General features: G+C 50.2%; 4 protein-coding genes across 4 annotated transcripts in view; 1 reads left to right on the forward strand and 3 right to left on the reverse strand.

Moving 5' to 3' along the window:
* M421DRAFT_397067 (CENP-B protein) overlaps positions 1–1,336 on the forward strand; it is a gene marked incomplete at both ends in the record, with an annotated part of 2,653 nt that extends 1,317 nt beyond the window's left edge. The window contains one exon of the mRNA XM_033590127.1: positions 1,176–1,336. Within this exon, the coding sequence (XP_033446490.1) occupies positions 1,176–1,336 (161 nt within the window). The remainder of the gene's footprint in view (positions 1–1,175) is intronic.
* Positions 1,337–3,672: 2,336 nt separating this feature from the next.
* Positions 3,673–4,813, reverse strand: M421DRAFT_422918 (uncharacterized protein). The gene has a single exon (XM_033593312.1). The coding sequence runs from the start codon at positions 4,679–4,681 to the stop codon at positions 3,884–3,886; it is 798 nt and encodes a 265-aa protein (XP_033446491.1). The 5' UTR covers positions 4,682–4,813; the 3' UTR covers positions 3,673–3,883.
* Positions 4,814–4,908: 95 nt separating this feature from the next.
* M421DRAFT_422919 (glycoside hydrolase family 31 protein) lies at positions 4,909–8,534 on the reverse strand. Its single transcript, XM_033593313.1, has 5 exons — positions 7,901–8,534; positions 6,748–7,850; positions 6,408–6,688; positions 6,013–6,358; positions 4,909–5,961 (listed from the first exon to the last, which is right to left on the reverse strand). The coding sequence occupies exons 1-5, from the start codon at positions 8,483–8,485 to the stop codon at positions 5,073–5,075; spliced, it is 3,204 nt and encodes a 1,067-aa protein (XP_033446492.1). The 5' UTR covers positions 8,486–8,534; the 3' UTR covers positions 4,909–5,072.
* Positions 8,535–9,353: 819 nt separating this feature from the next.
* Positions 9,354–11,192, reverse strand: M421DRAFT_102590 (uncharacterized protein; the record flags this gene model as incomplete). The annotated part of the gene is made up of 2 exons (XM_033586797.1): positions 9,354–9,510; positions 9,748–11,192. 2 exons carry the CDS (start codon positions 11,190–11,192, stop codon positions 9,354–9,356), a joined length of 1,602 nt encoding a protein of 533 aa, XP_033446493.1.
* Between the last annotated feature and the right edge of the window lie 619 nt (positions 11,193–11,811).

An 11,811-nucleotide genomic window follows, 5' to 3' on the forward strand; every position in this document is an offset into this window, starting at 1 on the left:
GCTAGTACAACGTACGCAGGCTCCCTGTTTAATAGCAATGAAATTGAGGAGTTGTAGCATAGGTTGAGGCTGCCAAGAGATTTTGGGACACTCGGCGATGTGGGACACTTGGTGATAGTTTAGGTTATATAAATTTAAAAGCCTCTAAAGCGCTGCTTAGGCATTTAACGTACTGCGTACTAGGCTGGCGGAATGGGTATACTCTAACGTCCTTTGTGGGTACCCCCCAAAACTTTGTCAATAATACATGGATTCTAGCAAAATAGGGCTTAAAAGAAAGAGAAAAACTACCTCTACATTTCTGTAGTAGAGGGTTTTGTTATAACTATTAAACTGCACAAGCTAGAGGCTAGAAAAGGTTAAAAAAGGGGGGGGACCTAGCAAGCATACCTATTAATAGGTATACTTTGCTAGGTAGTGTTAATAACTTAGCTAATACTAGGTGGAATAAGCTAATTCTTTTTTTATTAGAAGGCGCAATACTAGGCGCTTCTATCAAATAATAGATTATGTAAGCGTATCTCTGCTAGTTAAGAAGCTATAAGCCAAAACGTAAAAAAGCATACCCTACCCATCCGCCAGCCTACTGCGTACAACCTTAAGTGCTAGGTATAGAGGCAGACTCTATATTAATAATAGACGCAACGCACAACATAAGCTTACGCGCACTAAAGAGCAAACAATTGTACAATATATTCTTGACCTTAATTTGCGAGGATTTGCGCCCTAGCTGTGCGAGGTGGCAGATATGGCCGACAAACTGTTGGGTGTACGCGGTGGGCAGCCTGTTGGCAAGCACTAGGCTGAGCGCTTCGTGACGCGTTTAGCTACGCTTAAGATGGCCTTTAATCAAGCTAAAGATAGGCAGAGGATGCTGCAGGAGGATCTAGAGACAATTAGCGCGTGGTTTAAGCTAGTAGAGGACACAAAAGCTAAATACAGCGTACACAACCACAACATGCACAACTTTAATAAGACTAGCTTCTAGATAGGTGTTATTAGCTTAATAAAGGTTGTTATAGGCGTAGAGAGACGTAATTAACCTTAGCTTGTTCAGCCAGGTAATTATAAGTAGGTAACAGTTATCTAGAGCGTCTGCGCTGCTAGATCTTGTACCCTACCTTTTATTATCTACAAAGGACGCGTTCACATCTCTGCCTAGTACAAGGAGGCAGATATACCACGCAATTGGAAGCTCTCTGTCTCTGAGAGCGGCTGGACAAACAACGCGCTCAGCCTTGAGTGGCTGAAGCACTTCGACGCGCATACAAAGGCAAGCCAGGTGGGGGCGTACAGGCTGCTTATTTTAGACAGCTATAAGAGCTACCTTAACTAGGATTTTAAGGACTACTACCTTAAAAACATAATCCTTACCCTCTGTATGCTACCTTACTTATTATATATCCTCTAGCTACTTAATATAGTCTACTTCTTACTATTAAAGCACAAGTACTCTTAGCGCGTACAAGACTTAGCACGCAAGTGCGTCTTCTATATTAATAAAGAAGGCTTCCTCCCTGCCTTTAAGGACGTGTTTTTTAATATGTTTATAGTAGAGAACTGTTATAAGGCCTTTAAGGCAGCAGGGCTAGTCCCTCTTAACACGTAGGTTATGTTAGATTGCCTTAAAGTGCGCCTGCGTACCCTGCTAGAACCCCTCCTCCTAGAGACGCTGTAGTAGTTAAAGACTCTAAGCAATACCTACAAGTTTAGATCTTAGTTAAAGCTTGTACGCAAGTCTTTTACTTAGTTACCTATTACTGCGTAAGCAGGCTTCTCTTAGCTTGTTAGAGGTGGCAAGCTTATGCTGTATTAGAACGCGCTTTAAGCAGCCTAGATTACTAAGCTTGAAGAGCAATTAGCAGTAATAACTAAGCGGAAATCGCGCAAAAGGAAGCAGATCTAGCAAGGTAGTACTATAGAGTATGGTGAGGCAGCAGCTCAGGTGGCTGCAGAGGCCTCTGTAGCTGCTGAGCGGTCAAAGAAGGCTTATGGTAGTGGTGATTAAGAACAAGCTTAACCAGCTCTACAGCGCTGTAGAAACTGTAGAGGGACTAGACTAGGCTGGCGGATGGGTAGGGTATGCTTTTTTACGTTTTGGCTTATAGCTTCTTAACTAGCAGAGATACGCTTACATAATCTATTATTTAATAGAAGCGCCTAGTATTGCGCCTTCTAATAAAAAAAGAATTAGCTTATTCTGCATAGTATTAGCTAAGTTATTAACACTACCTAGCAAAGTATACCTATTAATAGGTATGCTTGCTAGGTACCCCCCCTTTTTTAACCTTTTCTAGCCTCTAGCTTATGCAGTTTAATAATTATAACAAAACCCTCTACTACAGAAATATAGAGGTAGTTTTTCTCTTTCTTTTAAGCCCTAGTTCGCTAGAATCCATGTATTATTGACAAAGTTTTGGGGGGTACCCACGAAGGACGTTGGAGTATACCCATTCCGCCAGCCTAGACTAGACACAACGCGCGAACATGTAAAAAAGATATAGAGGCATATTCTAAATTAGATACAAGCACAGCGTACGCAGGCTCTATGTTAAATAGTAATGAAATTGAAGAGTTGTAACGTGAGTTGGTACTGCCAAGCTTTTTTGGCCCGGGTGCTGGGTTGGCCCGGGTGCTGGGGGTTTACGTTAGCATTAATGCCCTTAATAACTATTATCTACTCCTAATTGCCTAGCTAGACCTGCTTTAGCTGTTGTTGTCTTTCTAAAGCTGTAACAACTGCTCTAGTAGATATCTAGCCTATTATAAAGCCTGTCTTATTAAAGTTGTACGTGTTGTTATCCTAGATGCTATACTTAGCTTTAATATTAGCTACTAGGCTAAACTAGCCCTAGATTATCTTAGGATCCTTGCAGAGGGCTCTCTTGTATAGTCATACTTGCGATTAAACTTTACTTTGAGCTCTGGTTGGCGCTTAACAAACGTACTAGGCTAGTTTAGGCCAACATGGCCTAGACTGCGCTCAGCGCGCAAAGAATTGGCCATATCAGCCACAGCTGCTAGCTGAGGGGAAAATCCTCGCGCGTCTAGCTTAAGTATATAATTAACAATCACCTGCTCCTTAATATTGGTTAGGCTCTGTAATTTAGGCATAGAATTAACTTGTGAAGGTCGTCCAGCGCGTTAGTCGCTTAGTGTCTGTAGGGGAGCTCTATAGATAGCTGCAGCGCGCTGTAGAGAGAGAGTCGCGTCTTGTTTAAGAGCTTGAAGCGCAAGCTGTATCTAAGCTTCTTTTAACGCGTCTAACTAGCGTTTGTGGAGAGGCATTGGTGTAATAAGGGTGTTTTGGTAGGGTCTTGGCAAAAGTGTCTGACTCGCCCGTGTGTCCGACTCGCCCGTGGGGTACGTTATCCTAAATTAGGCTCTATTAGTTCTTAGATGTTAACTCTTGTACAGGACAGTGCGCTTAAGGCTCTTAGAAAAGTAAGGTAGCAGGACAATGACGTAACTCTGTTGACAGCAGTTAATAGCTCGTCAGCATGCAGTAGCGAATACAGCGTGTATAGTCGACAGCCAGGCTCATAACTGTAACTGCGTAAGGAGTGTTAGTTGGGGACTGTGATCAACAAGTGTATTGCTATCTGTTGTTGTGTTGTGTGTTGTGATGTTATGTTACAGGAGCTCTCAGCTCTGAGGTAAGCGCACTTGCCCACCGGGCAGTACCTGCTACAATAGGACATCATGTGATCGAAGCCACGTGGTTACATAACATGTCTGAGAGTTTTGCTTTCTAGCTTTTGCTATTATATTGTTGTAATGCTGTACGCAGGGGTAAAATAGATTGAACATAGGAAGGATCATGGATACAATGCAACGCTATATGCAGGATGTGAAAGACGTACAAGGAAATGCGCCGACGCTCTTATGCCGCCGCAGCCTCCGGCTTGCTTCGTACTTCGATCTTCCGCGGCTTCTTCTTCTCTGACTTCGGTGATTCCGTCTGTTCTTCTTTCCCTGCCTCGCTGGCCTGCCTACTCAGCTTCCTGGGCTTCCCCCGCTCTTTCATCTCAGCATCACCAGTCCCTTCTGGATCCAAGTTCCCCTTCTCTCTTTCCTTCTTGATATCCTCAGCAGCCTGCCTCAGCATATCTGGATTTGGCACAGCGTCGTCGACATCAACCTTCTTCTCATGCTGCGCTTCACCGCCCTCATTCTCCTTATTCTCATCTCCAGCCTCAGCCTTCTCCTCGCACTTCTTCCCATGCTTCCCCTCCCCCAACTTCCCCAACTTGATCCAACTTCCATGCCCCAGCCCAACGCCCGCACCCACCAGCCCCCCAACCGCCGTTGCAGGGACCGCCGTCACCGTCCCAACAACCGTTCCAACCACCGTACCCAAGCCGCCCGCAACAACAGCACCAATACCCGCGCCGCCAACCGTCCCCTGGAACGCCCCGGACTGCAGCATACGCGCCTTTTTGCTGTTGCCGTGGGCCTCGATTTCCTTGTTGTACGCGTCGCGGAGGTATTTCTCGCGCTTGGCGGGGTCGCGGATGGCATCTGCGGCTTCGCGGAGGGAGGACGCGGTTTTGTAGCTGGACAGGGCGGCTTCGGCTTGTGCGGCGGCGGCCTGGAGTTTATCTTCGGGGGCGTCTGCATTCTGGGCGATTTCTTTGAGCTCTGCGACCGAGGGCTCTTGCTTGGGGTCGGTGTCTGCCATGGTGGGCAATGTGTCGGTTGGCAGGTTATGGGTGGGCTTGTGGGCTTTCTGGAGTCTAGAGACAAGCCAGAGACGATATTTGATTATGCCATGGCGATATTGAAAGGAGAGTAGTTTTGATGCGGAGTTGAGGTGCAAGCACGCTGACGTCACCCGTTCGCGCGTGACGGGCTACTCACGAACAAAACTTGAAACGGGGTGGGACAGACGCGCTGCAGCATCATTCATACATCAATTAATTGTTGTTGTTTACAAACATTGTCGAGGATTCAAGCTGTGATGCATACGAGGAGACGCTTAGTTTACTTCGTGTTCAACTAATATCGTATTCCAGTAACTTAGTGTTTCCTAACTATTATACCTGGCCCTTTATTTTTCTCACATTTCAAGGCTAAGCCCAGCTCAATGTCCAGCTGCCCTGCCACGCACCGCCGCTGGTCAGGTCATTCAAGCCAGACAGCTTCAGAGTGCTCGCTGTCGCGTTGTACGCGACCTTTGACGAATCAACGGCCAGGTCGTTCAACTTGATCTGAGTAGGGGCGCTGTGGACACCCAGGATGGTGACATTACCCAAGGCATTAGTGTCCTTGAAGTCGCCCTGAACATCAGCCTTCAACGAGCCGCCTCGAGCAGTGAGACAGATCTCCAGAGTGGTCTCCTGCTCGATGGACTCGCCATCGTCGATGTAGAGAGAGCCTGATGCATTGCCATCATCGGAAAGAGCAACGATGAGACCCCAGGGGTTATTGCGCGACTCGGTCGTAGTATAGCCAGGCTCCTGGGTTGGGAGCACCGCTCCGCCACGGATGTAGACGGGGATGTGGCCGAGAGGCGCAGAGATGGTGGTGTTGACGCCAGCCTCAGCCTGCACCTTCTCGCCAGTGTACCAATCATACCACGACCCGCCATCGACGAGACCAGGGAAGACACCGCGGACAGTGTCCGCCTGAGGCTCCAGAACAGGCGTGACGAGAATGTTGGGGCCGAGTAAGAACTGGGTGTCGACACCAGCAAGCTGGGGCTCGTTGGGGAACTCCCACGCCAAAGCACGCATGACTGTGGAGCCAGTGGTGTGAGCCTCGTGGAAGAGGGTGTACATGTACGGCAAGAGGGAGTAACGGATATGCATCGCAGTGCGCGAAGCAGAAGCCACACTGTCCCAGCGGTAGGGCTCCTGAGGCAATGCAGACAGGACATTGTGGTTGCGGTAGAAGGGGAAGAAGGCTGAGAGCTGCATCCAGCGCGCGCACAACTCTGAGTCGGTGTTTCCGTTGAAGCCGCTGTGACATTGTTAGCAAAAATCTTCTGCGCAGACATTGTAGAATACCTACCAAGTGTCGACACCGAACATGGGAATACCGAATAGCGAGAAAGAGAGCGCCTGCGGGATCGAGAAGTACATGTAGTACCACTTCGACGCGTTGTCACCTCCCCAGTGACCAGCCCACTTGCCGCTACCAGCGAAGGTGGAGCGGCCAATGATGAAAGGACGCTTGCCGGGGAAGACAGAGAGAAGACCTTGATAAGTAGCATTGATGATCTGGTGGCCCCAGATATTGTGGACGTCGTACTCAGCGACGCCGTTCTGGTGAGTCGCGTTAGGGCTGACAGCGTGAACAGCAAGATCGCCCTGAACATGATCGATGACATAAGGTGGATGATTGATATTCCTGACACCTGGAATAGTCAGCAAGTTGCCTTTGCTCAAGCATTGTAGGATACTTACCAGGTGTGGGCACAGTACGGAGGTACTCAGCAGAGACGGAGCTGACCGTGGTAGCAGATGCAGCGGCCACCTGGCTGGCAGAAAGGATAGAGGCTGATGCAGCTTCAGTCGCGTTTGTGATGTTGAAACCCTCCGGGTAGTCGTAGATGACATTGCCGACCTCGCCTGGCAACGAGAAAGGTGGGTGAACAGGGTTTAGCGTGACATTTCCAGTACCGCATGAGCCAATACAGAAAGACGAAACCTCGGTCATGTCTGTCCAGAAGCCGGAAAATGGAACGCTGAATTCTTGCATTAGCAGGGCACATCGAGATTGAGACAGTGGAACACAGCTGCTTACCTCTTATGCCATTCAACCATCTCCTTGACCCACCAGGAAACACCGTTCGCGGACAGCCAGTCGGGAAATACAGTGTAACCAGGCCACACAGCACCAATATACTGGCTGCCATCAGGGTTCCTGAGGAACACATCCGAGTCATTACCACGAGTGTAAGGGTCATACGCATCACTGGCGTTGGTCGGGTTGGGAATATAGATAGCAGCATCGACAATGGGCACAAAGTGCTGATTGTTGCCGTGTAGGAAGTTAAAGAAATCCTTGACTCCAGAAGCAGGGAATGTGATGGGATCCAGAGTGAAATCGCGGTACTGGTCCATGTAGTCGATATCGAGCCAGATAGTCTCCATGGGGATGCTGAAGTTCCGGAGTGTTTCGACAACCTCCCGGAGCTCAGTCCAGTTGCTGTACCCCCATCGACATTGGTGGTAGCCAAAGGTCCAGTATTGCTGCATGGCGGGCAAACCAATGGCAGAAGTCTGGTACTGCTTGGTGACCTCGGGCTGAGTAGGACCGTCAAAGAAGAAGAGGTCGATGCTGCCTCCTAGGCTCCTCCAGGTTAGATTGGTAGGCTTGAGAACAATGTCCATGCCGTGCAAGTTGCGGAGGTAGACACCGTGAGAATAAGATTCAAAGCCGGAACCCTTGCCACCGGTGGGGTATCCACCGTTTCCGTCGTTGAGTTCGGATTGCTTGAGCGGCTTCTTGGTGCCATTGCCGCCGGTCGGAAAGTAGCGAGTCTCCAAGTAGAACGGGTGGCTTCCGTAGATGTTGCGATCGATTGGGTCACCCACGTCTGCAGCGTAGATGGTCGCAGTGAAGTTATTGTTCAGACGGAGTCCGTGGATGCGTTCACCGAGGCCGTAGAGGTTGTAATCCTCCGGAAGCGTGTTTACAAATTCGATGAACTGGTCCTCATACACCAGGTGGGTGCCTTTGGTGGTGAAGATGACATCGCCACTGGACTGACGGGTCACGGTAAACCAAAACGACGGGTCATCACCCCAAGCAAATGCAAGGTCGAGATCCTTATGTGAATCCTCAGCCTGAGGTCTGGGAATCAAGCTCTCGGGAACAATGTAATGTGAAGAGTTCGATGCATCCTGTGTTTGTCAGCTTTTGAGGCTTTTCAGACTGTCAACACGGAACGTACAAGGTATGTTGGACTGATATTGACCGCCAAGCGGTCCTTGGACTGGTACTCAACCTTGAGGTTGAGCACATCAACATCATTGCCGTAGACATTGCAAGGCGCGCCCGCCAAGGTCAACACAGCGCTGATGCCGCCATCGGTCTCTTGCAAGTGCGAGGTCTTGTATCCCGGGCAGACATCCTGAGCATTGACAGCCTGAGGATCTTGAATGTTGGCAATGAGCTCTGCTCCTTGGTCTGCAGATGCAGGAATGGTGAACACAGGCTGGAAAAACGTGGGAGTGCCAGCAAGCGTCGTGCTCCAGCCACTAGCTGAAGTTGGCGTTGCCGTTGAGTTCTGCGCAGCCGTCAACGCCACAAGCGACGTCAACAGAGCTGAAGCTTGAAGAAAGCTTGAGGGAGCCATTTCTGCGCCTTGGTGAAGTTCAGCCGCAGACGGTGACTTCTGGAAGGTGCGATGGAGATAGTAAAGAGAGAGAAGACCCAGGCTCGTGGCTGCAACTGCTCTCTTCCATGACAGCGTGGGACAACGCAGGTTATACCTCTGTCCCATCTTGACGGTTGTGTGCTGCTTATTGACCATCATGCACTTCCCCGCAGTCTGCTGCAAGGATATGACGATGTTCGCAGGGAAGAGCTGCAATGATGCACAAGTCTCGGCAGGAGTGATGTCCAGTCTACATGCTCGAGTCCAAGCGTCACCTTCGCGCCGACAACTGACCAATCGGCGACTGCGACGGAGGCCGAGCAGTGGACATCGCTACGGCAGCTCTGCGCGCTAGAAGTTTAGAAAAGACGCGGGTTGACAGCTTGGCCATACAAGACTCGTACCGTGAGAGCTTGATTTCCACGATGTTGCCGTCGCATCTCAACGTACTTGAGCTGCAGGTAGTCCAGGTGGAGCAATGCAGATCCCATATACGGTATACCCCACAATGGCCAAGTCAGCAAGCTTTGCATCTCCGCCTTGCTTCCGAGAAAGCTTGCGAGGTCAGTATTCGCTACGACTGGAAGGGCTTAGGTGCATGGTGTAAAGTCGTTTTCTCGGGGTGCAGACTAGGATCATGGTGATTGTAATGCTTGCATTGTTTTCACTGACTATCACGGGTGTGTCAATCAGTGCTACAAATACAAGAGGCATTAGGCTCAAGTATGGAAATCCACCACCGCCATCGCCTTGTCGATCCATCAACCGCCTCGGGGACCGGACAAGCTTTGTGCTCTCCAACCTCCCGCAATCCCCACATCTGCATCTCCACACTTGCGTTCTTACGCCCGGCGCATCCGGCATGGCTTCACGCCGATAAAATATCGCAAAGAAAACAAACAACGATTGGCTGTAAGTCGGAACGCTAGCTATCTGATCAAACGAAGGCAAGCGCGTTCAAAGACGTCGCATAGTAAGCAAAGAAGGTAAATGTCTCAGTCGTATCGAGCCATGCATTCAGGCGAGCCTAGGCGAGTGGAGAGTAGCTCGTCGGCCTACTCGCCAACCTCTCGCTCTTGAACACTTCAAAGGAGTCCTCCGTACCCTCTTCCGGCAGGTACAGACCCTCGTCTGGCAGCCAACTCCTCGAAAAGCGGCTCTTCTGGGTCATTGTCGTCAGTGTGCTTTGCGGTCGCGGTGCACTTTGACTCCTCGAATTGCGAGCCGAGTTGCGTGCACTTGTGCGTGCGGTCTGTGTGGCTTCGCTGCCCGGCACGATGCTCGCGACCATGGAGTTGTATCTTGGGAGTAGCGGAGGCGCCGGATCGTCCTCGGGAATGTCAAAGTCGTCTTCGGGCATCCAACTGGCGTACCGCAAGTATCGTCGCGAAAACCTTCCCGTCATGGCAGTTATTGTGGACGCCTCGCTCGCTGGCCGGGTGCTGGGCAGACTCGGTACTAGTTTTGACACTCGGTTGGAGTTGGGCATCTGGTAAACAGTTGGTGATAAGCGAAAGTTGGGATTTGTTGGGCTCGGTAAGTAAGATAATCTGGCGGAGCTCGGATGTAGGTGTGAGCTCGCAACTGGCGAAGGGAGCGCTGGCAAAAGTGGTTCTGGCACCAAGCGGAAATCTGAATCTGGAGGATTCGAGAGGAGAGGATTTACACCCCTTGCTGGACTCCGGATTGGTAGTTTTGGGGTTGTTGGCAGTTCGAGCGCCGGCAGCTCGTTCGACCCTTCAATAGTAAATTGGTCACCGCCGATTATGTCTTGGTACCAATCGTACGAACGGAAGCTGAAACTAGGGCTTGGTGGTGGAAGCTCTGGTAACGAGAGGCTGCCCTCTAACTTTGATAAGGCGTTGCCTCTAGGATCATGCCCTCGCGGCTCGCTGTACATAATACCGGCGTCGGGCCTGGAGTTTCTGCTCGAACGCATGTAGCCGCTACCATGTGGGTAATTCTCCAGCTCGTACTCGAAGCTCATCGTGCTCGCTCGGCTCGCGGTCTTCGTAATAGAGATACGAGGGTTGCCCGCTAGGACAGGAGGAACATATTCTTCGAAACGGTATCTTGGGGCGCGCTCCTGTGGTTTCGAGATGGGACTTTGAGCGTAAGCTGCGGCGTTGAACATAATATCATCGAAAATCATGCTCTTGTTGATGTTGACGTTGATCGCGTAGCGCTTCTCCTCTGATGGCGGAGGTGGGAGAGCCTTTTCGGCAGGGCTTGTTGGTAAGTGATCATGCTGATGTCCTGAGCCGGGCTGCCTGTACGCCGCAATCTCCTTATTTCCCTTTCCCTCAGCATCGATGACTTTTCCTGGCGTCGTGTAGAACTCTGTAGGTAGTTCGGGTGTTTGCCTAGCGAACGCAGCGTGCTGTGGACTGCTTGGCATAGAGGCAACCAGAGTCCTTTGATCGTTGTCCATGGTCCATTTGGTCGCAGTTGACTCTGACCGATCGCGTGTTGTGGGAGGTGCTTCTGGTGATGTAATGGGCTGCTGTCGATCTCTTCTGAGCTTGAACCACCAGAACCCAGCACCTATCATTAAGACCACAAGTGCTGCGATGCCCACCCCAATACCAGTGGCTGTTCCTGTGTCCAAACGTGTTGTCGACTCTGTGCCCAGGCTTCCAGCAGGTGCGAACGGTGCCGCTTGATTGATACTTGAGCAAACACCGTTCGAGCAGACACCATCGTCGGCACAGTCATTATTCGTAGAACATGCGTTACTAAGAGCTGTAGATATAGATGTAGATGTAGTAAGAACGGCCGTAGCGAAGGCATTTGAGGCGGTCGCAGTTGGTGTATGAGCTGCGGTATCGACCTCGAGGGAGAAAGCGCGAGTTGGAGCGATAGACATTATGATTAAAGAATGTAAAGAAAAGAACGTATAGGTTTGAGAGTACTACACGTCGCAGGCGTTAGCTGAGAAATTCCATGTGTTGATGCTGAGTTCCTACATGAATATGAATGTCGTTTCGAACGCTTGTAAGTCTGTTAATGAAAGTATGAGATGTCCGAAGGCATCCGGTTTTGAGATCGACAAAGGTCCTCACTGCAGACACTGCCTTGCCGCAACATCGCGTTCAAACCGAGGGTCTCCCACATTATTGTACGGTCGACTAACGAACGGATACTTTATTGAGAGTAGCCGCAAGCAGATCCGTCTGGATTTGGTGGTTTGAAGTTGCGCTAGCCTTGCGCCATTGTCGCATCGCGGCAAACCTTCTACCAAAATGGACCACGAGGCAAGTGACAGCGGCCTCAGGTCAAAAAGCATGAGGGAAATGAGGTGGTGCCAACGGCGATGATGTTGCGCATTAGCAGTGCGAGCGCGCTTGAATGCGGAAATACAAATGCGCGTGTAGAGACGATCCGAGTGGTTGACATTCTACTCCGGATACAAGTAACCGCGCACAATTGTCGCGTTGTCTGGAAACGATCGAGTCAGACGCGCTAAACCTTGTGCCTGATACCTC

The sequence above is a fragment of the Didymella exigua genome, assembly GCF_010094145.1.
Source record: "Didymella exigua CBS 183.55 unplaced genomic scaffold M421scaffold_23, whole genome shotgun sequence".
NCBI lineage: Eukaryota > Fungi > Ascomycota > Dothideomycetes > Pleosporales > Didymellaceae > Didymella > Didymella exigua.